Source organism: Tupaia chinensis, unplaced genomic scaffold, assembly GCF_000334495.1.
Source record: "Tupaia chinensis unplaced genomic scaffold, TupChi_1.0 Scaffold000266_1, whole genome shotgun sequence".
Taxonomy (NCBI): domain Eukaryota; kingdom Metazoa; phylum Chordata; class Mammalia; order Scandentia; family Tupaiidae; genus Tupaia; species Tupaia belangeri.
The window spans coordinates 237,048-263,780 of NW_006159746.1; the positions used below are offsets into that span (position 1 = coordinate 237,048).

At 38.6% G+C, this 26,733-nt stretch overlaps 1 protein-coding gene across 1 annotated transcript in view; it reads right to left on the reverse strand.

Moving 5' to 3' along the window:
• UNC13C (unc-13 homolog C) overlaps window positions 1-26,733 on the reverse strand; it is a 656,973-nt gene that overhangs the window by 131,839 nt on the left and 498,401 nt on the right. The window contains exons 20-21 of the mRNA XM_006149494.1: window positions 9,111-9,207; window positions 7,913-8,056 (exon numbers count right to left, since the gene is read on the reverse strand). Of these exons, the coding sequence (XP_006149556.1) occupies window positions 7,913-8,056; window positions 9,111-9,207 (241 nt within the window). The remainder of the gene's footprint in view (window positions 1-7,912; window positions 8,057-9,110; window positions 9,208-26,733) is intronic.

A 26,733-nucleotide genomic window follows, 5' to 3' on the forward strand; every position in this document is an offset into this window, starting at 1 on the left:
TATGGGAGAGCTGCAAATCACACAGACATAAGCTTTGTGGTTCCCAAGCTAATGCTTTCCCAGCAGGAGTGGGCCAGATATCCTCTTAACACTTCCAGTGGTTCCATCCCGTGCACTGTTTTGGTTCTAACTCCATCTTTTCATTCACATTTTAGAAATGAAACAATACAGTATTAGAGCAAAACAAGGATAACATGAGCATCACTTTGGATTAGCATCATAAAAAATGTGACTTCAAGGTCCAACAGGTGGCATGGAGGTTAAGGGAGGTAGATCTCAAATGACCAACTTCACAGTTGGAGTCCTGGACTCAGCAGCTTGGAAAACACACCAGGCACATGTGAATGTGTGCCCCCAAATCCCAAGAGAATGGAGAAGGGATTATCATAGGGCCATCTCCCCTGGGGGATGATTTCTCTCTCTCTCTCTCTCTGGTGAGAACAAGTGCTTTCTCTCTCTCTCTCTCTCTCCGGTGAGAACAAGTGCTTTACAGAAATAAAAGGAAATGTGACTTCAGTGATTTCTAAATGAAATATGGAGTTCTTCATTTCTTCTACCACAGATGCCTAGGTTTGACCTTAAGGGTAAAAATACTGGGTTGTTGGAAAAGTCATGACATATTTTTGCATAGAACAACATAGAAAAATATATCATGGCTTTTCCAATGACCCAATAAATGGTGAAACTTTGTTCTCCAACTTGCCAACTGGTTTTTGGTCATATCAGAATGAGAAAGGAATAGCTTAGTGGTTAAAAGCATTCTATCCATACCATTTCCAATTGACTGCCTTTTTTCAACTCCACACTTTTTGAAAAATTATACATACATTTGAAAAATTAGGGAAAATAATAATACACATCTCATGGAGTTGTAAGCAATCACACACACACACATACACACACACACACATAGAAGAGAGATTAGTCAATAATAATGCTCAATGGTCATAATTTTTTTAAAGAAATTATTTTAGTATTTTTGCTATAGGGTGCATGCTTGCTGGAGAGAGAGAGACATATAGAGGGAAAATGAGAAACTATCCCCCAGGAGGATGGCAATCATACCACAATCCCTTCTCCATTCTCCTGAGATTTTGTGCACACACCACTTGCACTGGCGTGATTTTCAAGCCGCCAGGTCCAGGGCTTGAACCATGGTCTATCATGTGAGAATCCAACACCTTAGCCACCACACCACTTGCTGGACCCCCCCTTTTTTTTTAATTAGCATTAGGTTCCATGATAACAAGGGATAGGATATGTGTGTTTCATTTGCCAGAGTATCGCCAGTACCTGGCAAACAGCCAGACTCATGTTCAGGACCTCAGTGATATAACTTGTTCGTGTATTTTTAAGCAATATTAAATATATTGTTACTTCAGATCTCTTTTTAAAATTAAATCACCCACATTTGTCCAGAGGAGCAGTCTGGTCATAGGAATATTAACTAGTTATGTACTCATTTTATTAGTCATCACAGGTCTTGAATATTTTTGATATAAAATTTGAAGCATTTTGTTTTGTACCTTATTCAGTCTTGTATACTCTAGTAAGAGCAAGTCATCTCCTCCCCTTTTTAAAAATTTGTATAGGGTGCATGTTCTCACTGGAGAGGGATGAGGTGCAGGGAAAGTCAAAGAGCATTTTTGCTGGGGAGATGGCCATGCCACAATCCCTTCTCTACTATGATCCTTTCAGGATTTGGGGCACACATACACATGCACCCAGTGTATTTTTAAGCCACCAGTTCTGGAACTCTAAGCATGCAGTTGGCCAGGTGGGATCCAGCTGCTTTAATTAACATGCCACTGGCTGGTCCCAAATCATCTGTTTAAGTCTAATTGTAAAATGCTAAATCTTCTAAAATATCTGCAGATATTAATGCCATCTGCAGGAAATAGTTTAAATCAATGTTTGCCCCAAAAAGTGAATGTGATTTCATTATATTTTGATATAAGGATCCTAATCCTAAGAACGGTAGGGTTTTCTTTTTCTTTTTTTCTTTCTTTTTTTTTTTTTTTTGCTATAGGGCGCGTGCACTCGCCAGACAGGAAATCACCCCCCAGGGGGAATGGCCAGGCCACAATCCCTTCTCCTCCATTCTCCTCTCGGGATCTTGGGCATGCGCGCACATGCACCCGGCGTGAGTTTTAAGCCCCTGGGTCCGGGATGCGAACCGCGGTCGACTACATGGGACTCCAGCGACATAGCCATTATGCTAACTGCTGGTCCCAGAATGGTAGGGTTTTCAAGACTGATAGTCACATCTAATGAAATAAAGATGAACTCTAGCCATCTGCAGTTATTGTGAAATAGTTAATTATATTAATCACAGATTACATTTATATCTACTTTATAAAGTAAAATTATATTAATACGTTAATAAGATAACCCTGGGGAGCCAGCAGGTGGAGTAGTAATTAAGGCACTACATCCCCATATGGTTGATTGTGGTTTGAGTCCTGGACCTGGTGGCCTGAAAATCACACTGGGCACGTGCATGGTCACCCAGAATCCTAAGAGGAAACTGGAGGAGAAAGGATTGCAGTGCAGGCATCCCCCCGGGGAGTGAGCACATGTGCCCTAAGGCAAAAACCTAAAAAACAAAAACAAACAAAAACAAAGACAGTATTAAAGTGAAATTTATTGACATTTACTTATTTTTATATGTATGTACTTAATTGCCTTTTATTTTCAGTTTGCATTGTAAGCCACTGTGAGCGTTAAAAAGAGGAAGGCTGCCATATTTTGTAAATCATTCTAACAAACGAGACTTTCTTCTTCAATGAAAATCACTAACTTCTTTCCCAGAAAACATTTCTCATTGTTCTTACATTATTTCCTTGTGAGAATAATTAGATATTATTGAATTTTGTGGACTAAATGTTTTGCTTAATTGAATTTTTTTTATTGTGCTAATAAAAGCACACATTTCCTCATGACACATGGAGCCTTACTCTTTTTTGCTGGCTTCAGAGAATGTGTTTTCCTGAGTGTGATTCTAATGTGACCCTCTTTGTGACCTCCTACGCCTCCTTTATACTTCCCTTCATTCTGTCTGGTCACACACCCAGCAGGCTCATTGTGGGTTAGTTCAGCTTGTCAAGTAGAGAAAGGTCAGAGCTACTAAGACATAGAGTGGGCTGGAGCCCAGGGCCACAGAGTCTCAGCTCAGCATTTTCTCTACTTTCTCGAATGCTCAAAGGCTTCTTGATGACTCTGAGGGTGAATCCCAGTTACTTTTCTAATATTCTACATGATTACAACCATCTGTTACTAAATATATTAACCCTGAGGATTTAAAAATCGCCTTTGACTGTGCTTCTACTAAAAGCCCTGCAGAACCCAAGAATAGCATGTGATACACTTTTTCAAAAACTATCGCTGATGGCCCTGTTTCATTCTTTTCTTGGCAGTCACCCAGAAATCAGCTGCTACTCAAAAGACTTAAAAAATTCTAGTACAATTATCCTGCAGCTCTCACCATGTTAAGAAATTATAATTACCTGTGACCAAATAAGTCTCCTCTAGGAATGTTCTAAATAAATGATCTTTAGCTTTTGCCTTAAATACCAGAAGGATACTTTAGTTTTCCTAATTAATAAAGAGTTGAGTCCAAGTATTTCATGGCAAGTATGTATTATAATACAGTCTAATCTGACAACATGTTTGCCTAAACTCCCTCATTGGTTGCTTATTTTCTATTAAATTGGGTCACCATTTTGTTCTCCTACAAATTTTTTAACACACAATTTTTTAACCTGACACTTATGACCTTTCTAGGAACTCCATTCTCTCTCCTTATTGGGACCTCTCAGAATAGAAACCCTGAGTTACAGACGAGAGAGAGAGCACCCCTGTAGGGTCACCCTAACCATATCGAATTTTTAAAATTTTTATAACATTTTGATATATAGTGCACGTGTGTTTACCCTCACTGGAGAGAGGAAGAGAGGGAAGGTAAGAAATCATATCCCAGGTAGGATGGCCACACCACGATCTTCTATCCTTTATTCTCCTCTCTGGATTTTGGGCACACACGCATCCAGCATGATTTTCAAGATGCCAGGTCTGGGACTTGAAAACGTGAGCTGTGTGGGATCCAGCACTTCAACCACCATGCCACCTACTGGCCCCATAGCTAACGTTTTATGAGCAAGAAAACATTTTTTCTGGTATTAAACCATCGACTTTCCATGTTTAGCTATTACCTCAGCATAAACCACTCTATCATGGTTAATAAAGAGGCTACCAGGACCAGCAGTTGTAGTAATGGCTATGTTGCTGGACTCCCACGTAGTCGACCATGGTTAGAGTCCCAGACCCAGTGGCTTAAACTCATGCCAGGCGCATGTGTGTGCGTGCCCAAGATCCTGAGAGAAGGGACTAGCAGTTAGTGTAATGGCTATGTTGCTGGACTCCCATGTAGTCGACTGTGGTTCAAGTCCTGGACCCGGTGGTTTAAAACTCATGCCAGGGGCATGTGCATGCAAACCCAAGATACCAAGAGGAGAATGGAGGAGAAGGGATTGTGGTGTGGCCATCCCCCCTGGGGGGTGATTTCTCACTTTCTCTCTCTCTCTCTCTCTGTCTTTCTGGTGAGTGCATGCACCCTACAGCATAAACCTCTCTAAATAAATAAATAAATAAATAAATAAATAAATAAAGATGCTACCTTCTACTGGACATTTTTCCTAATCATCTATCAGAGAACCAAGTTTACACTTTTCTAAGAGGTATGCCCAGGCATCCCATTTACAAAGGACCTCAAATTTAGACTCTTTGTGGTAATGCCAAATGACCTATATACCCATTGGGTCGGTCTTTGTGGTTAAAACCAACAATGCGTTTAGTGTCCACATCTGTTAAAAGCAAAATTGCATCTCCCTGAAATTTGCATGTTAAATCTCTAACTGGCAGGACCTTGCAACATGACGGTCTTTAGAGATGTCTTTGGGCCTTAACGGGGTAATTAAGTCAAAATGAGGCCTTGAGGTGAACCCTAATCCAATATAACTAGTTTCTTCACTCATTTATTTTTATCAAAGGGCACATGTACAAAACCAACTGAGACAAAGAGAGAAGAAAAAAGCACCCTTCAAAGGTGTATAGTTACACACAATCTCTTTTCCATCTCTCTATCCTGTTGGGATTTTGGGCACTAAAGCACAGGCAACTGGTGTGTTTTTTCAAGCTAACAGGGCCAGAACTCCAGTCACACCATCAACTGTGGGATCTGGCTCCCTTAACGTGGGACCAGTCCCTGACATATGTCTTCAGAAAGAGTAGAAATTTGAACACAAATAGAGACATCAAAGCATGCATGCACAGAGGGAAGGTCATGTGAGGAAACAATGGAAAGGCAGTCATCTGCAAGCTAGGGGAGAAGCCTCAGGAGATACTCAACCTGCAGACACCTTGACCTGGACTTCCAACCTGCAGAAGTATGAGGGGAAAATTTCTGTTTAACTTACTCAGTATGTGGCATTTTGTGATGGCAGCCCTAGCAATCTAATACATCTTAAATATTGTACAACTTAAGCTGAGTTTTGCATTTCCTTATTTTTATTCTTTTTTTTTTTTTTTTGAGAGATATAGGGCATGTGCGCTTGCCAGAGAGACAGAAAGGGAGAAATCACCTTCCCCAGGGGGTATCCTTTTTCCTCCCTTCTCCTCTCAGGATTTTGGGCATGTGTGTACACAGGGCTGGCATGTGTTTCAAGCCACCAGGTTCAGGACTCAAACTGTGGATGGCCAAGTGAGAGTTCAGTACCTTAACCACTATGACACCTGCTGGTCCCGCAATTCCTTATTTTTAACACGTCAAATTAATGAATGTATACATGCATGTATTCATTCATTCATTCATTCATTCAGGACCTCTTTCAACGTCCAAGTTTCCAGACTGTAGCATTTGACTTCGTCTTAGTTGTGCACAGTTCTGGCTCTTCCATTACAAGTTTTTGAGGTTAGAGATGGTGCTTATTCATGACTACCTTCTTCAATGTGGCTAATAAAATGTTCTAGGGAGGCAATCAGTAAGCATATTTTGAGTGAACAGTGGAAACCTCAGTCCTCATTCAACCAATAGAGCCAAATTTGTGTTTAGGTCAGTCAGACGTAGAACTGTGTGTCTTCAACAAGTTTATGGAAAATATATATTATGAAAAACTGCGTGAATTAAAAAAAAATTGCACTAAATGAACTCACACTTCAATTCTATTTTTCCATGAGCTTTTATCGTCATAAGTAGTTTCCCTAAATTACTAAGTTTGTAATGTCATTACCCTGTTCAAAAACCTCCAAATAATGGGACCAGCAGTTAGTGTAGTGGCTATGTCGCTGAATTCCCATGTAGACGACTGTGGTTCGAGTCCCGAACCTGGTGGCTTAAACTCACGCCGGGCGCGTGTGCGTGCGTGCCCAAGATCCCTAGAGGAGAATGGAGGAGAAGGGATTGTGGCGTCGCCAGCCCCCTTGGGGGGTGATTTCTCACTTTCTGTCTCTCTGTGTCTCTCTGGCTTTCTGGCGAGCGCACATGCCCTATAGCAAAAAACACCTCTTAAAAAACAAAACAAACAAACAAAAAATCTCCAAATAATGATATGTAAATCAGAAATTCCAAAAAAAAAAAAAAAAAAAAAGGACACAGTTAACAGCAAACCGAACTGCTGTGTGGGGGAAGTCACATGACCAACTGTGAGTTTATATCTTGGGTTGGCCCAAAGATACTCAGACACTCCAGGTGCATGCATATGCACACAAGATCTTGACAAGTTAAAGAACTGGAGGATGCTAATCCCCCCCCCGTCTCTTACTCTATCTTTCTCACATGTGTGCACATGTTTCCTATCATGAAGAAAACAAACAACTAATAGCAAGTACAACAAAAGATTTGTTTCAAATCTTTTTTGTTAATTTTTTTTTTTCCAAATGTTCAGTGTTTTCTAAATGGAACAACGAAATCAAGCTAAACCTCTAGAAAGCAGTGTTCTTAAGATCTAGACCATTTTCACTCTCCTAGCTTCTCCCAGTAAGGGTGCTTCTCCTGTCCTTGCAATCTCATGCTCATTTCCTACTCCCTTGGCTCTTCCTGGCTTACGATATTTTCTAATTTTCCTGTTTTCATCTTCAATAAGTCCTAATTTACCATGAAACCTCTTTTTCAACCCTCATCAGACTTCCCTCTGCTCAGTTTATTAGAGATCCCCCTAGGTGGAAAGCTGAATTTTGTCCCTTCTTGTATCATCTGCCCATCCATGTATGTCATGTGGTCTTGAGTATTATCTGGGATTCTTCTTAAGATTAATAGCCTGAGATGCCTTTGTTTATTCCTTACAGTTCCCTTGAAACTCATGCCAAAATAGTGAGCACAAAGCAAGTCACCTTACATGTTAAGAGAGAAGGGCTTAAAAGAAGTTTGGCTGGTCAAGATCATCCTGCCAAATAAGAAACCCAAATTCATAAAAACCAACTGAACTATTCATATTCATACTACAGTTATTGGCTGGTTTGTAATCAGAACTCATTTTCTTGACTCTAAGTCCCACTTACATTTTACTATATAATAGTATCTGGTTAAAAAAAAAAATGCCAATTTGAATATGAAATGCCAAACTAGAAAGCACCACATTTGAAGGGGAAATAATTTGGCCATTCCAAGGTGTTTTCTTCAATTTTAAATGAGTAGGTCATCCACATGAGTAATAAAGAGGTTGTAAGGGAAAACCCATATTAAAGAAATAGGAAGTACAAGAACTCAGATACAACACTGCAAACAACTGAACCTTCTGGTACAAAATTACAAATTAAATTGGGATGGTGGTGTGAAAGAAGACAATACTACAAAACAACCATGTTGTTCAGGTTGCCACAGTATCAGAAAAGAAAAGATTGAATCCATTTAACCTACCTTTGCGAATCGTCTCATTAAGTGAGATAATGCTTCAGGATTAGGGCATTCCAGTTTCTTAATAATCTCAAAGCTCTGATTGAGCTGGGCAAAGACATCGACCACGGAGCAAGAGAAGAGAGCATGTTCAGATGTCTGCTGGAACTGAGGAGAAGGGAAGTGAAAATACATTAGAGGGGACATAGAAAGACACTTCATCACTTCACACAAACAGCTAAATAGCTCATATCATATACCTACATTTCCAGGTAATGAAACACATGGGTTAAAACCATTCATCTCCTTCTCTGGAAAGCATCCTGAAATAATATCACAAGGCAGGCCATGCTGCAGTTTTTCACTGCTGAATTGAAAGACTACTTCTTTCATATTTCCCTATCCCATAACAATGGGATAACTTAGCGAGCCAGTTGTGACACAAGACTCTTGAGAGTTGTTGCAGAGTGACTAAGAGGAAGCTATGGCTTGAAGGTATCTCCCACAATTCATGTGTTAAATTTGGTGAACCATTATCATAGTGCAGAGAGGGTGATAGCTTACTCTGACCATGGTCTTATGAGGTGGGACCTCTGGGAGGAGATTAAGAATCAGGATGGGACCTCCTGCTTGGATACTCATGGGTTATAAGACACAAACCGAGATACTCACACTCTTGCTAGGCTAAAGCTCTTGCCATGTGATGCCAGGCACCACCTCAGGATTCTGCAGGGACCCACACAAGCAAGAAGGTCCTCACACATGTAGCTCCTTGAATTTGGGCCTCCAAAACCAAGAGTTAAATAGACCTTTTAAAAAACTTTTTGTAAGTGAATGAATTTCAGCTCTTATTAAGTAACACAACAGACTGGAAAAGATAGTATATGTGCCTAATCTAGAAATCCTGGAAAGGTCCAAGAACAGGAAATGGGAAGTTTTGTACAGGTCTGGGGAACTCGTAGATACAGACCAATTCGAAAAGTAAAGATGAATCTTGAGTGAAAGGGGTGATTGATTTTTGTTTGTTTGCTTGTTTTTAATTTAAGCAATTCACTAGGATTTAAAGCAGCTTTTTGAAATTTTGTTTTAAATTTATTTTGGTCAGTGAGAAATTAAAATGAAACCAAATTAATATCAATGGGCCTAACAATTCCTATTAATCTAAGAGTGAGCAATGTGGCTGAATCACAACCATGAGCATCTGAAGTTCATTTAAACTCACTCCATCTTTTTTGTCTCTTCCCAGTGCTCCATGAAGAAACTCCATTGACACATCTTCATTTTCATCCAGCCACTGCATGACGAAAGGCTCGAACCACCTTAAAGAAAAATTAATATTTTTATATACCATAAAGGGCATTGTTTACATATAATTAACAGGAATGATGATCTCTTCTTATGTGAGAGTAATTTAGCATCAAATAGTTCCTTTCTTTCCCCTTTTTCTGTTTTGTTTCCTTAGACACTTTGACCTTTATTTCATCAAATTTATCTCTCTCTCAGCCTTCCATTTCTACCTCTTTTCCTTCTCCCCATGCTGCCTCAAATTCTCTTTGTTCTCAATCCCCACTCTGCAATTACTATTATGACGCTTACTCCTGTAAATGTGGTCCTTTTGTGTTATCTATCCCACCAATCCTTCATGTCTTAATTCTTTACCATGAGGCTTCTACCCAACCATATATCCACTCATCTCCCATGACAGATCCTGGGTGTTTATCTCTGACTTCTCAGGTACGATCAACCATCTATTTGCATTTGGTGTTTATGGATGGTCTAAATTTCAAAGTTCCTTTTTTTTTTTTTTTCCCAAATGGATATGCAGCTGATCTTGCATCATTTATTTAGAAAAATCATCCATTCCTCACTGCACGGAATTGGCACAGCTGATGCAAATTGGGTAATGGCACGCGTGTGGGTCTGTTTCTGGATTCTTCTGTTTCACTGATTTATTTATCATGCACTAATACCACATTGTTTTAATAGTGATATCTTTTATTCATGACAAAACATGTACACATGAAGAGAGATAGAGAGACAGAGAGAGGCAGAGAGAGAGAGAGAAGAGAACCCCCCCCCCATGGAAAATGGGCATGCCACAATCCTTTCTCCTCCATCTCTCCCTCCTTTAGGGATTTTTGGACACACATTTACATGTGCCCAGCATGTTTCTCAAGCCTCTAGATCTGAGACTCGAACTGCACTGTCAGTCATGTGGGATCCAGCCACATTAACTACTATACCACTAATTAGCATTGATTGATTTTAAAATGTTTATGTAGTCTCAAATTTTCCTTGGTGATGTTATATTTGCATTTTCATAAATCACTGAATTCTGACTAATATCTCATTTGAATTTATTATATTTTTATCCACATTCACAAGAGAAATTGGCCTTTTAATATCTGTCATGTTCTCCATGGGTTTTAGTAGGGAGGATATGATGGTCTCAAAAAATGATTTGAGAAGTTCTCCTGCCTTTTCTGGAATAGTTTGTTAATACTGGTGATAGTTCTTCCTTAAACATTTGGAAGAAATCTGTTTAGAGCCAACTGTGTCTGAGAAGTTAGTTATGAAATGACTTTCAATTATGGATTCTGCTTTTAAAATATCTATAGGCCCGTTTGGATTTTATATTCTATAGATCTATTGTTTATGTCATCTTAATAAGTTATATTTTAAAAGCAATTTGCACATATTATCTATATTTCCAACATGCTGGCATTAATATTCTTTTATTATCGTTTTATATTTGTAGGACCTTCATGATGCCCTTTCTTAGTAATGGTAATTAGTGACATTTTTCCCCTCAATGGACTTGTTAAAGGTTTTCCAATTTGATCAGTCTTTTCAAAAACCAACTTTTGGCTTTGTGAATTTCTCCTATTTCTAACTTTCCTATTTTATTTTCATTCTGAGTCATATTGATCATTTTTGTTTATCTTTCTTTTGATTTATTTTGCTATTTCAAAGTTTCTCCTGACAGATACTTACTAATCTTACATAATTTTCTTTTCATACACGTAAAATTTAAAGCTATGGATTTTCCTGTATTTCTTGTTTCCTCTATTTCTTTGATTCAGGTTTATTTATTTATTTATTTAGGGGGGAGGAGAGGTTTTTGTTATAAGGCATGTGTGCTTCCCAGAGAGACAGAGAGAAACAGAAACCAAGAAATCATCCCCCAAGGGGATGGCCATGCTGCAATCCCTTCTCCTCTCAGGATCTTGGGCATGCGCGCATATGCACCCGGCATATGTTTAAGCTACCGGGTCCGGGACTAGAACCGTAGATGACTACATGGGAGTCCAGTGACATAGCCATTACACCAACTGCTGGTTCCAATTCAGGTTTATTAACAGTTCAAAATATTTTGTAATTGCTATTTTGATTTCTTTTTTGACTTATCAGTTATTTAGAACAGCCTACTTAAATTCTCTATGTGGTGATTTTCTTTTTTTTTTTCCACCAAAAACTTTATTTAATTCATTTAGAAAACACTGGCAAAATAAACTTCAGTTGCAACTTCACAGATACAAGCTTCAAAATACAAAGTTGTGTGTACCAAAGATCCAAGTGATATTTATAACAATAACTTACAGACACAAACTACTGATAAACTACAATTTTACAAAAGATTGAAACATTTTGCATATTAGTCAGTCCTTTCTTTCAGGCAAAGTGTTCTTTTGATGACAGATAAATTAATAGCTATATACTAGAGTGACCTATTTCCAGGTAATACAAAAAAAAAAAAGAGAAAATTTTGAGTTGTTTTTCTTTTGTAAACATATGTTTATCATTTATAATCCTCAAACAGGTTTACACATATATTTTCGTAGTTTGATAAAGCATTCATGAAACAATCTGTAGACTAATTTAAGAGACAACATATTAAGCCCACATAATGTCCTAAATTTTTTCCCCACTGTCTAGCAACCATTTACTCCCTTAATGTCACTAGCATCCACACCCATCCTCTCCACCATGGCATCTTCAGATCTCTCAATCTTTGCCATAAAGTGCAGACACTCAGTACAAATTGAGTGGGGATATACAGTGTGTATCTTTCAAAGTCTGGCTTACTTCACTCAACATTGAGTCTTCTACATTCATTTTCAGTCAGAGAAGAGGATCTCATTGTTTCTTATGTCTATGTAAAATTCCATAGTATATATGTGCCACAGTTTCTCAACCCAGTCAGTCATCAGTTTTTGGACACCTAGTTTGGGTTCGGGCCCATGTTTTAGGAATTGTAAATAATGTAGCAATAAATAGGGATGTGCAAATGTCTGTCTTTCTTTTTTCTTTTCTTTCTTTCTTTTTTTCTTTTTAGCAAATGTCTTTCTGACTGTTTTCTTGTCCTTTGAGTAGATACTAAGAATTGGGATTGCTGGTTCATATGGAAGTTATATTTGAAAATTTTTGAGAATCTCCATATTGTTTTCTAAAAAGATTGGATTAATTTACATTCACATCAACATTGCAAGAGAGATCTTTTCATCACAGCTTCACCAACATTTGTGGTTCTTTATTGTTTCAATCCTAGTTCTTCTAACTGGGGTTAAATGATATCTCACTGTAGTTTTAATTTGCATTTTCCTCATGAAAAGAGATTTTTCATGTGGCTCATGGCCATTTGCAAATCTTCCTTGGAGAGTTGTCTATTCAATTAATTTCCCCATTTTTAAATTGGATTATTCCTTTTTTTTAATGAGTGAGTTGCTTGAGTTCTCTATATATTCTAGATATCAATCCCTTAACTGAGGAATAATTTGCAAATGTTTTCTTCCATTCCAAGGGTTGTCTTTTGAGTCTAGTTGTAGTTTGTTTTGCTGTGAGCTAGTTTTAGTTTAATATAATTCCACTTCTCTACTTTAGGGACTATCGTCTGTGCTCTAGGGCTCTTATTTAAGAAATCTTTGCCTACTCCAATATCTTCAAAAGTTTTCCCTATGTTTTCTACCAGTAGTTTTATGGTTAGAAGCGTTACATTTAAATCCTTGATTCATTTTGAGTTAATTCTAGTTAATGGTGAAAGATAGGGGCCCAGTTTTATTTTTCTGCAGATGGATATCCAGTTCTTCCAATACCACTTGATAAAGAGACTGTCTTTTAATTTAAATATTTTGTGATTTTTACTATGACTTCTTTTTGACTCATCATTTATTTAGGATAATCTGCTTAAATTTTCTATATGGTGATGTTTGGGTTATCTTCTTGGAGTTAGTTTTTGTCTTAATTTTACAAAAAATGTGTTCAATCCTTTAAAGTTTATTAGATTTGCTTTATGGTCCAGCAGATGGTCTGTCATAGTAAAAGCAATGTGTGTACCTGATAATGTATATTGTGACATCATCGGTTATAAATTGTACATAGGTCACTGAGTATTGTGTGCACATGTGTAGCTATAAAAAGTCAACAAAAAGTTTAGAACCTCTGCATGATCAGATAGATAGATAGATAGATAGATAGATAGATAGATAGATAGATATAGATAGATATAGGTAGATAAGAGATACACATTTCCAAATATATTATTCATATTCTTCAAACATCTTTTAAGTTTATTATTTCTTATATGAGATAGAGATGCAGAGACAGAGATATAGGCACCCTCGCTAAGGTCTTCATACTGTAGTCCACCTCCAGTCTCAGCCAATCTCAACCCTCCTGGCACATGGGCACACAGAAACTCAGTATGCTCAGGGATGTCCTGAGATCAGAACCCAAAACCCTTATGATGTGGGTCTGGATGTGTTAACCACTGTGCTACCACTTGGCTCCCTAAACTTCTTCATTCTTAGTGATTCTGTGTGTGTGTGTGTGTGTGTGTGTGTGTGTGTGTGTGTGATATTTCAATATCTTGCTAAAGAAACGATCTAAAAAAAAAAATTGTTGGGGCTGGCAGGTGGTGTAGTGGTTAAGGGTGCTGGATTTTCACATGACTGACCACGGTTCGAATTCCGGACCTGGTGGCTTGCTTACTCATTTTCCATCTTCTTGCTCTCTCTCACTCTGTCCCTCTCTGGGAAAAATCATAATGCATTTTCATGTAGAAAAACAGAAAAATATGTCATGACTTCCCAGCAACCTAATACATGTTCTTATTCTACAAAAAAGGATTTTTTATTCTAACAAGTTAATACATTTTAAACTTTACTAATTTTTAGAACTTTTATAATACATTTTATTCTTTTCTAAAATACTATATTTTTAACCTATGGTCTTTTTCTTCTGAGTCATGACTTATATGTTTTATATTAAATTAATTAAAATTAATTAAATTTAAAAATTCTTTTAATAAAAACCAATTGTGGACCTGCTGATTCTTTTCCTTTTACTGTTCTACAAATAAATTTGATACAAATTAGATTTGACATATCTTTTTGTTGAATTAGAACTGACATATTTTTTGTTTGAACTAATCTTTTAATTATCATTAATGGTTTCTCTTAAAAATATCTAGTTTAGAAAGTCTTTTTAGCTTAATAGTACAGGTGCATCAGTTTTCTTTCAAATATTGTTTTCTTTTACTTAATCTTCTTACGATCTTACATTTAGAGTAAATCAATTATAAGCAATTTTGGATTTTAGTATTTTATCCAGTAAAACTTTTGGTGTTGTTTTAGTTTTTGCTATAGTGTGTGTGTATTCATCTAAGAGAGACATAAAGTGAGAAATCCCCCCCCGGGGGGTATGACCACACCACAATTCCTTCTCCAGTCTACTCTTGGGATTCTGGGCACACACACACAAGCACAGGTATGATTTACAAACTACTGGAACTGGACCTAAGACTTGAACTGCACAGCTAGCCATGTGGAAACCAGTGCCTTAGCCTCCATATCACCTGCTGTCTCAAGTAAAACAATTTTTGTCTGACATAGATTGACATACCATGTAACTATTATTATTATTATTTCTAGTATATTTAAGTCTACTATCTTATTTTTCTCTCCCCTAAATTTCCTCCCTATGTTCTTTTATTATTTATTTATTTATTGGAGAGGTTTTTGCTATAGGGTGCGTGTGCTCACCAGACAGACAGACAGAGACAGAGAGACAGAAAGCGAGAAATCATCCCCCAGGGGGGATGGCCACACCGCAATCCCTTCTCCTCCATTCTCTTCTCAGGATCTTGGGCATGCATGCACATGCGCCTGGCGTGAGTTTTAAGCCACCAGGTCCGGGATGTGAACCGCGGTCGACTACAAGGGAGTCCAACGACATAGCCATTACACTAACTGCTGGTCCCCTCCCTACGTTCTCTTCATGCCTTCAATTTTTGTTTACTTCCCCTGTTATCTTAAGGATATATAGTAATACAGTACACCTTTAGTGGTTATATCAGAAGTTACAACTCACATAAATAATATTTTATAGGCTTTTTTAAATTAGTAGTTAACACTTTCCAAACTGAAGGACCAGAGTGTCTCCATTTTTTTTATGGGGCGGCTCCATTTTGTTAAACCCACCTTGCTTGAGAATTGGCACCATTTCAAGGAGGCGAGCTGATCATGTAGGAGAAGATCATAAAACCATCACCCCACCAGGGCTGGCCAATGATAAAAAACAAAGGAAATACCAGAGACCTGAAGTAACTTTCTTGCCAATCAGTAAATGATGACTATGCTTCTTGAAATCTACAGTCAATGTGTAGCCGCCTGAGTGCATTCCTCAGCACCCCTCAACCTCCCTCTTAACAGCCAAATAAAAACCCAGCCCAGCAAACACTGAGGGCTCTCTACTCTGACCACTGTGCTGGTGAGATTGGGAGTCCTGGCTCAAGCCTGAATAAAAGCGACCCTCATGTGCTTACATCGGAATCGGCTCCTTGGTGGTCTTTTGGGAATTCACGACCAGGGTGCAATATTTAGGGTCTCCTCCGGGATTCCCCCAAATCCCTAGGATCCCCAAACTGAAGGACTGACTGATAATGACCGGTGAGTGTGTTTCCTTTGTCTCTGTGTTTTGTCCTGTTCGGTTTTTGAGGGCCCTAACTCTGTAATAGATCTCAATCGGTCTAGAGGACGTGCTGGTAGGCCACCCATCTGGGGGCCTGGGAGACATTCCAGACCCACCAGGAGGGGACAGAGTGCCCCTAGTTGTTCTGAGTTCTCTGAGGGGACATAGCAGTCGCTCTCGCAGCACGGCGTGAAGCTGTAGTCCCAATTTAGGTTTGGGTTTGCTTTTCACTCGGTGAAGAGCATCTGTGCTGCCGCATTTGTCCTGTCTGTGTGTTCATTACCTATCTCTGTTGGTGTGTATGTTTTTCTGACGGAAATGGGACAGACTCAGACTACCCCTCTGATGCTTATGAGGGAACGTGCCCTCAGGAATGATTAACCTGTTTGCTTCGCTTCTGTAACCAGCTTTTTTGCTTTGAAGATAGAAAAACCATACCCCCTATTTCTCCTGAAGCCCCTTCACTTTGTTCCTTTGTCCTTGGAAATCATCAGGTCCCCCCGACATGATTGTGCATTTTTGCCCTATATAAGCTCCATTCCCCTTTCACTCAGGGCTGCGGGGTTTTGAGAGACATGAGTCCTCCCATATGCCGCCGGCTTAATCAATAAACTCCAATAAATTTGGCTGTGTCTGGATGTCCTCTTATTTCTCGCTGAGTAGACTATAACATTTGGAGGCCCCAGCAAGATGCCTACCTGTCTGGTACATGGGTGAGGCATCCTAGAGAGAGCGGTCTCACTTGGCCCAACTGCCAGCTACTCGGGGACTGCTCTAGGGGAGGTGCCACTTGGGATTTCCCAGGGCCCTGGAGCTCCTCTTGGGATTGTTGGCAGCTGACAAGAGACGCTGACTGCTCCTCCAAAAGTCTGTGGAGTTTTGCTGTAAGATCTCTGGAGGCATTTCTTTGGGTGTTCCTGTCCTGTTCTATCTGCTTCAGTAAAGACAAACCAGTAAGTCAGGGGTTGGACATGGAACAGAGAGGGAATAACAGGCAGGGTTTGAGTCCCTGGAAGGACCCCGAAAGACCAACCTGCAGGAAATCAGGGTTACAGTCCAAAAGAGAGATGTTAAACCAATCAGGCTTATTGTTTGTATGTTGGATAAAAATGGAAAGTACTGTCAAATTAAGAAATTCTAATTTTCTTGATATTATATTTGAGGTATATGTATACATGTTATGTACTTGTATGCCTATATATGCATTGTGTTCAAAAATAATTTGAGATTCCCAGGAGTTAATGGTAGGCTATTATGTTAAACTTGAATATATAGCCACATTTCTTTGTCAGTTATGAATTTTGGTCAGAGCATTAACTATGGCTAAAATCCTAATGTTATGCCCTTAAGGAAATTCACAAAGAAAATTTACTCTTACAAGTACAGGTTTCTAAAAAAATCTAATAATTTAACTGGGTAAAATCTTCATTTTCTATGTAAACTGATTGGTTTTCTAAACTGTTAAGCCAAAACTGACCAAAGAAAAGTAAGAAAATGTTTGACAGAATTACATACCAAGTAGCCAATGCAATGCACCTGAATTAAAGAGGTAAAATTCGTGAAAAGGGATTTAAATCCAATGTTAAACATGGACTCATGGAAACATTATTGCCTGGTTCCCTCTGAGTCCTCCTTATAATTCTTGTTGTTAAGCTAACATTCTTTAGTTATTCCTATTATTGGTCTTAAAATTTTATTAAAAATATTAAGAGGATCTGTTAGTAAGATTGTTCGGTTTTACATTGGAAAGTTGTTAAACAAATTTTGTTATTGTTTGTACATGTTCATAAGCTACTAATATATACTAAAATTTAGGGTTGCCAAAAATAAAAATTTGCTCAATATAGATTTATGACAAGCTTAATATCTCCTTTAAAACATCGAATTTCCCAAGGTAAAAGAAAAAAAGATAAATATGCGAGGTTGTTAAAAATTGGGCCTATATATCTGGAACAAAAGCTAGAAAACTCCTGTCTAACAGCTTAATAGTGTAAAAGTCTTAAGGAGTGGGGTGGGACAAGTTAAAGCTAGAGCTCCAGACTGCCTTGTCCCCCAGTCCCTTAGCTTTTTGTACTTCTGTTTCTTTTAGTTAGGTCTCTCTCCCACTGGACTCTCCCTTTAGTTAAATAATCAGGAAAGAGGTTTAGCTAGAAAAACAAACATTTAGATTGAGACTATGTTCTCCAGCTAGAGCTTTTGTATGAGCTATAAGGGAGCTGCCTTGTAAAAACCTGTAAATAAGCTGCTCCTTGCAGAAACTACCGAAACTTAGGTTCACTTCTCAGTGTAAGGACAATTCACAAAAAATATCAGAAAAGTTCCCAAATAACTCAGAGAAGTGTTATAACAAAATTAGCAAGGCACCTTAACCTGTGATTTAACTCTCACCCAGTAGTCACTCATGGTAATCCTGAAGGCTGGGAACTGCTCTGAGGGCAGGATCTGGAAACGGCCCAGATCAGAGCCTCTGCCTCAGAAGAAACTGTTTCTAATGTGGGCAGCCCGGGCACTGAACAATGCCCATGACTGGTGTCCTCATGTCCTCCAGTGGGGCCTTGTCCCCAATGTGGAGTCGGCAACTAGAGACAAGACAGAATGCACTGAGCTCTGAAGGGACCTCTGGACTTCTGGAGTCTGTGCTGGCCTTTGAAATTGAGGATTAATGGGGCCTGAAACCCCAACGACTTCACCTGGACATCTGACAACACTGGATAAGCCTCGGGTAACCCTTAAAGTGACTAAGATTAATTTCTGTCTAAATCAGAGGTTAAGGTTGTTTCCAAAAGTACACTCATAAAAAATAACCTCTGAAGGGACCTCTGGACTTCTGGAGTCTGTGCTGGCCTTTGAAATTGAGGATTAATGGGGCCTGAAACCCCAACGACTTCACCTGGACATCTGACAACACTGGATAAGCCTCGGGTAACCCTTAAAGTGACTAAGATTAATTTCTGTCTAAATCAGAGGTTAAGGTTGTTTCCAAAAGTACACTCATAAAAAATAACAAGGTAAGAAAAAGTACTAGTAAGCAGGTTGACTGACCATATGACAAGTGAGAAAATTATAAGACCTAGCCAGAGGGGAGACATCTTTATCACCAACTGAAAGTTTTTGTAGCTGCCCTGGACTGTGTCCTCATCTTGCTAAACTCAGGAGGAGAAAAAAATTGTGCCCACAAACAGTAGGCTACTATAGGACCCGGAAGATGATTGCTGTTACCAGATTGGCAGGCCAATAGTCCCTGAGGACCTTCAACAAGTCATTATAGATCACATACACCAGATTACCTACCTGGGAAAGACAAAGCTTGCTAAAGTAGTTAAAGAGAAAAATACTTTGTCCCTAGTCTAGATAGACTTATCAATAGTGTTGTCTCAAAAGGTGTTGCTTTACACAGGTAAATCCTAAAACCCTCAGGCAAGGCTCCCTTGAAAATCAAATTACGAAAATAAAACAAAACAAAACCTTAGATAAATAGCCTTGTTTCTATAAATAACTTGAAACAATAATTAGACAAAACTTAGATAAATGTAAATAGAGTAAATTTTTATAATTGAACTTGTCTGTTAGATTAAGGCAATTTTCAATGTTAAACTTGTAAAAGTTAAAAAAAAATTGAAAGAAGGGTGATGGCTGTAAAAATGCATTTCTGGTAAAAAAGGTTAAAAAGAAAAGTTTTTTAAAAAAGAAGGAATTTTGCATAGTGAGTTTTTGTCTGGAAGTAGAATGGCTATCTCAAAACAAGAGAAACGAAGGACAAAAACTAAAAGGTGTGGGAACCAGCAGTTAGCGTAATGGCTATGTCGCTGGAATCCCATGTAGTCGACCGCGGTTCATGTCCCGGACCCGGTGGCTTAAAACTCACGCCGGGCGCGTGTGCGTGCGTGCCCAAGATCCCGAGAGGAGAATGGAGGAGAAGGGATTGCGGCGTGACCATCCCCCTTGGGGGGTGATTTCTCGCTTTCTGTCTCTATATCTCTCTCTGTCTGTCTGGCGAGCGCACGCGCCCTACAGTGAAAATCTCTCAAAAAAAAAAAAAAAAAAAAAAACTAAAAGGTGTAAAGCATGTTGTTGAATGTTTGTGTTGTGTTACAAAAATCTAAGAAAGAATTACAGGAATTGATCAAGTTAGTGTTCTGGAGCCGGTTGTGCTATCTTTAAATGTTATATATAGTAAAACAACTAGAAGAGAGGAGTCCCTCTACCTAGTCTAGATGGGGCCTCACATAGTTGTAAAGTTAACCTGTGAGTCTGTCACACCAAAGCCAAGAGGACTGCTTCCATGGACACACCAGGGCCTTGGTCCATAAGGATAGGCCAAGAGGGTCCTTTGTAATAGTGCTTCGGGGACCAGAGAGTGGCAGCCCTGCTGTTGGATGCTAGTTGCCTCTGGACCTAGAGCCCAAGTATACCAGGTGCTGCACTATCAAGGTGACTCTCCTTAACAGATATTTAAAGAGACTCAAAGAAAAAAATAATATGGTTTCTGTTTTCTGAGGAATTTTGTTGATTCCATAAGTACCTAACCAAGTGCTGTCCTGCTTTTGTAAACTGCTTGCATTGTCTCAAAAAGTGTTGTACCACGATCTCCCTATAAGTGATTAAACCTAGTGGCTGCATACCATAAACATTGGCCCAGGCCATCTGACCAGACACTCCAGCACGTGAGCAACTGTGCTCAGCAACTAGAGACCATAGAATCAGCCCATCCCTGACTGTGACCATATAGAGCTCAATAACAGGGATCCATGATTGACTCCACTATGTACTTGGGAAAGGGGGAAATAAAGGAACAGAGTGACTCCATTTTTTTTACAGGGCAACTCCATTTTGTTAAACCCACCTTGCTGAGATTCAGCACCATTTCAAGGAGGCGAGCGGATCACGTAGGAGAAGGTCTAAAACTATCACCCCACCCCGGCTCATCAATGATAAAAAAAAATAAAATAAAAAAATAAAAAGGAAATACCAGAGACCTGAAGTAACTTTCTTGCCAATCAGTAAAAGATTACTATGCTTCTTGAAATCTACAGTCAATGTACACCCACCTGAGTGCATTCCTCAGCACCCCTTGATCTCCCTTCCAACAGCTAAATAAAAACCCAGCCCAACTAACATGAGGGGCTCTCAACTCTGACCCGCTGTGCTGGTGAGATTGGAAGTCCTGGCCCGAGCCTGAATAAAGGTGACCCTCGTGTGCTTACATCGGAATCGGCTCCTTGGTGGTCTTTTGGGAATTCATGACCGGGGTGCAACAAAACATCTCAAGGTATTTTATAACATATTAACTCCATTTATCCCTCTTTCACTTTTTCATGCTCTTCTTGTATTTTAATTCTATTGAGTTATGGGGAAAGTCATGATGCATTTTCATGTAGAAAACAGAAAAATACATCATGACTTCCCAGCAACCTAACACATGTTCTTATTTTATGGAAAAGTATTTTTTATTCTAACAAGTTAATACATTTTAAATTGCACTAATTTTTAGAACTTTTATAATACTTTTTATTCTTTCCTAAAATACTATATTTTTAACCTATGGTCTTTATTTTTCTGTCTGAATCATGACATATATTTTAGGTTATGGTCTGCTGGAAATGGGTTAGTTTAGTTTCTCAGCTTTGTAAATGTCTTCATTTTGCCTCATTTTTGAAGAACATTTCCCAAGCTTCTAGATTTCTAAGTTGTTTTCTTTCAGCACTTAAACGATGCCATGGCATTGTATTCTGGTATTCAGCCTCTTCTATTGAACAATCAATCAACGAGTATTACTGTAGGTCTATTTTTTCTTTTAGAGAGAGGTTTTTATTGCTATAGGGCATGTGCACTTGCCAGAAAGATAGAAAGAGACAGAGAGACAGAAAGCAGGAAATCACCCCCTCAGGTAGGATGGCCACGTCGCAATCCCTTCTCCTCCATTCTCCTCTTGAGATCTTGGGCACACACGCACACGCTCCCAGCGTGAGTTTAAGCCACCGGGTCCAGGACTTGAACTGTGGTCAGCTACATAAGAGTCCTGTGACATAGCCATCACAACAACTACTGGTCCTACTGTAGCTCTTTCAAAGGTAAAGTATATTCCTTTACTTGAGCCCTGTGCATTTTCAGATATTTAAAATTCTCTTTGGTTTTAAGCAATATTATATTATTTACGTACAGGTTGTTTTCTTTGCATTAATCCTGCTTAAGATTTGTAGATGTTTACCCCCCCCCCCCACACACACACACCACCACTGTGCATGTGCACTCATCAGAGAGAGAAAGAGAGATAGAGAGAAGGAAAGTGATAAATCATTCTCCAGGGGTGACAGCCACACCTTAATCTCATTTCCTCCATTCTCCTCTCAGGATTTTGGGTATACATGCACATACATCTGGAGTGATTCTCAAACTGCTTGATTCAGGACTTGAACTGTGGTAGGTCATGTGGGAGTCCAACACCCTAATCACCATGACAATTGCTGCCCCATGATTTGTAGTACTTCTTGAACTGTGGTCTCATTTTTTGGTTCAGTCTTGGAAAATCCACACCTACTATCTTTTTTTAAACCTTGCTCTGTTTTTTTCTATCTTCTCCTTTTGTAGTTGTCTCAATTCCTCGTACATTAGTCCTTTATATATTGTCCCATATATTCTTCATTTTTCCTGTATTTTGCATTTTTTCTCTTTGTATGTCGATATTTTCTCAGTTTAGTCCCTCTTCCTCTGTGTACAATATACTACTAAACTCATCTATTGCATTACTAATTTTATTTCAGTTCAACAATTTCTCTTTTATTATTAAGTATCTGATTTTGTGTTGAAATTCTCCAATATTTTTTTAGAGAGTTTTTTGCTATAGGGTGCATGTCCTCACCAGAGAAAGACAGAGAGACAGAAAGTGAGAAATTACCCTCCAGGGGAGGATGGCCACACCTCAATCCCCTTTCTTCCATTCTCTTGGGATTTTGGGCATGCATACACACATGCCCCATGTAAGTTTCAGGCTGCCAGGTCCAGGACTCAAGAGTAGTCAGTCATGTGGGAGTTCACTGACATGATCAGTATACCATTTTCTGGCACCAGAAATTCTCCAACATTTTAAAGTATACATCAAAATCCATATCTGATAAGTTTAATAAATGTCTTCTGTTTTAATTCTAGCTGTTTGGTCCTATGCACTTCTTTCTAAGACACAGCCCTCAGTGATCTTATATGCAAATCTGTTATAGTGTTCCATCTTTCTTAACAAGCCATGACCTCTGACTTCTGTCCCTAAAGCACACCATTGACAAAAATCAACTCAAAGATCTAACCTAAGATCTCAAACTATAAAAATTGCTGCTGGAAAACACTGGGGAAAATCTGGGAGACATTGGAGTAGGCAAAGACTTCTTTAATAAGACCCCAAACCACAGTCAGTAATCCCCAAAATAGACAAGTGGGATTACATCAGATTAAGAAGTTTCTGCATGGCAAAAGATACAGTAATTAGTGTAAATTGACAGTCTTCAGAATGGAAAAATTTTGTAGACTATGCATTAGATAAAGAACTGATAATCAGAATACACAAGGAACTCAAGCAGCTGTCCCCAAAAGAGATGATCAACCCTATTAGAAGATGGAGAATGAATTGAAAAAAACCACTCCCTAAAGAAGACATACAAATAGTCAAAAGACATGAAAAAAAGTTCACCATCCCTCTTTGTAAGGGAGATGCAGATTAAAACCACAATGAGATACCACCTAAACCCAGTCAGAATGACTAAGATTAAAACAAAACAAAACAAAACAAAACAAAACAAAACAAAACAAAACAAAACAAAACAAAACAAAACAAAACAAAACAAAACAAAACAAAACAAAACAAAACAAAACAAAACAAAACAAAACAAAACAAAACATGATAAGTACTGGCGGGGATGTGGTGAAAGGGGAATTTTCCTACACTGCTGGTGGGAATGTAAATTGTAAATTGCCACTATGGGAAACAATTTGGAGATTCCTCAAAGATCTACAAATAGAACTACCATATTATCCAGCAATCTCACTCCTTGGTATCTACCCAAAAGTCAGAAGAATTCTTAATTGGAAAAGTGCTGACACATTGATGTTTATTGCAGCATTATTCACAATTGCTAAGACATGGAACCAACCCAAATGCCCACGAACAGATGAATGGATTGAAAAACTGTGGCACATATACTCTACGGAATACTACTCAGTCATCAAAAAACAACAAGAGCCTGGCTTTTAACAAAAAGTAGATGAATATGAAAGATTTTACTGCTGAGTGAAGCAAGCCAGGTTATGAAGGAGAGACATTGTATGTCTTCACTTAATATATATGAGTATCTGCACTCTATAGCTGAAAATGAATGACTAAAGGATATAGAAACACAGTAAATGGTTGTGAATACCAGATACAGTGTGGAAAGAAGGTGGGTGAAGGAGTAGTGTCTGAGGAAACACATTAAGGAGAACAATAGAGAGACAAGTAATATATGGGACAAAGAAATAGGTTCTTATCTATTGAAGATAACCATAGTATTGTTACCTGGACTGGTGAGAAATGTACACATGTTGGAATATTCACTTTGCAAGCTAAGTAACATGTGTCCGAATGTATAAAAGAAATTGAAATAAAAAAAGAAAGAAAAAATAATTTAGAAAACGATTGGATGAACAGTTGGGAGGTTGTAAAAATATGTTTTGCCTCACACAATTAATAAAATATATATAGCTTCACTAACATAATAGACCATAAAAGAAAAAAAGTCTTTACTTAGATTTCAATATGTTAGTGCCTACTTTCTACTAGTTTTTGATTTTTTTGTTTTGCCTGAACTTTCACACATGAGCAGATTAGGAATCAGAAAATACCTCCAGGGGAAACTGCATGTATTATGTTGTCCTCATTATAGTTCCCTTTTCTCTGGGACTTTGGTCCCACAGGCCAAGTAGCTTTCATAGCCTCGAAAACCGCTATTTGTTTCTCTAGCTGAGGGAACTTGCTATAAGTTCTGAGCTGCTATTTGTTCTCTGGTCCTGTATTAAAATTGGCAAAAGCATGGGGGTGGACAGGGAGCACGGGAGAGAGGCTGCAGGAAGTGCAGGACTCTCCCCTCTGCTCCACTCTTTTCTCAGGGATCTCCGTGGTCTCCATTTCTAGTTGCCTTGGTTGCTCTCTGATGCTGTTTAACTTTATTCAGTTTTTATAGATGGTAAAGTTGGTTCAGTGAGTGTATTAGTCTGATTTAAGTCTAATGGGATAAGGCTAGACAAATCCAGCAGCAGAAGCCTCCTGCAAATAGCTCCCCTGTTTTTCTTCCCATCTCCTAAAGGATGCTACTACCAACTGTATAGGCACACATACTTCGTGTTTAACTCTCTCTTCTTTATTTTATCTCCATGCTATTTAGTTAACAAAATGTGTAAATCATATCTGCAAAATTTCTCCCTTACATACTTTCACCCATGGCAATCACTTCATATTATAAGTATAGCCATTATTTCATATATAAATGTGACTTTTATCTTATTTATTATTGAGATTTTTATTTGTCAACTACATCATACATATTTACTGTGTACGATGTGCTGTTTTAAAATATGTGCACACTGGAGAATGGCTAAATTGAGTTAAATAACAGTAAACATTACTTTGTGTAATTATTATTGTTTTTGGTGAGGACACATATAATCTATGCTTCTAGCAATTTTCAAGAGTACAGTACATTATTATGAACTATAGTTACCATGATGTACAATGAATCTTTTTTTTTTTTTGGAGAGGTTTTTGCTATAGGGCGCGTGTGCTCGCCAGACAGAGAGAGACAGAGAGACAAAAAGCGAGAAATCACCCCCCAGGAGGCATGGCCACGCTGCAATCCCTTCTCCTCCATTCTCCTCTCGGGGTTTTGGGCATGTACGCACACGAGCCCAGCGGGAGTTTTAAGCCACCGGGTCCGAGACGCAAACCGCGGTCGACTATGTGGGAGTCCAGCGACATAGCCATTACGCTAACTACTGGTTCCTACAATGAGCCTCTTAAACTTATTCCTTCAAGTGAAATTTTTATCCTTTGACCGGAACATCCTCAAACCCCACCCCACAATGTCCCTTCTAACCTATCCCAGTATCCCATTCTATTTTATACAACTCTGAGAAAAGTTATATTAAGGATTGCTTTAATCTTTTCATTGCACTACTCACTACTTTCTGAACCTCTTTTCTGTCCCCGATTCTGTCTCTTCTAACTCCCATAATACCTAATGTATGCTGCATAAGCTTCACATCATTTATTTATAATAACCTAGTTCATAACTACTTTTTTTCTTTTAAAATTTGTCAGAGAGTGCATGTACTTGCTAGAGAGAGACAGAGAATCAAAGAAAGAAAGAGAAAGTAGTCCTGATGGAGTGTGGTTATGCCCCAATCTCTTCTTCCTCTGTTTCTTCCTTCTTTTGGGATTGTGTGCGTCTCAAGCCAGAAGGGCTGGGATTCAAACTGTGGAGCTGGCTATGTGGGATATGGCTTCTTTAACCAGTAGGTCACAAGGCTGGTCCCATACTACTTTTTCTATATCACTTTCCATTATTTTTATAACAGAAATATGCCTCTATTTATCCCATTAGAATAACACTATTTCCAATAGATTATATCCCATACATACATTTCTACTTCCGTAACTGTTTGCATCATTTTCATTACAAGGTAGTACTTGTTTCCCTTTGCTTGCTATTCCTGACTGAGTTTTTCAAAGTCTACATCAAATGCTACTCCATCCATAAATATTGTGTGCAGTTCCTTCAAAAAAAGGTTATACCTTTCTTTTGGGAACTCCTATTGTACTTTGTTATGCTTCCTAAATCAGCAGTTACTTCATTTACCTT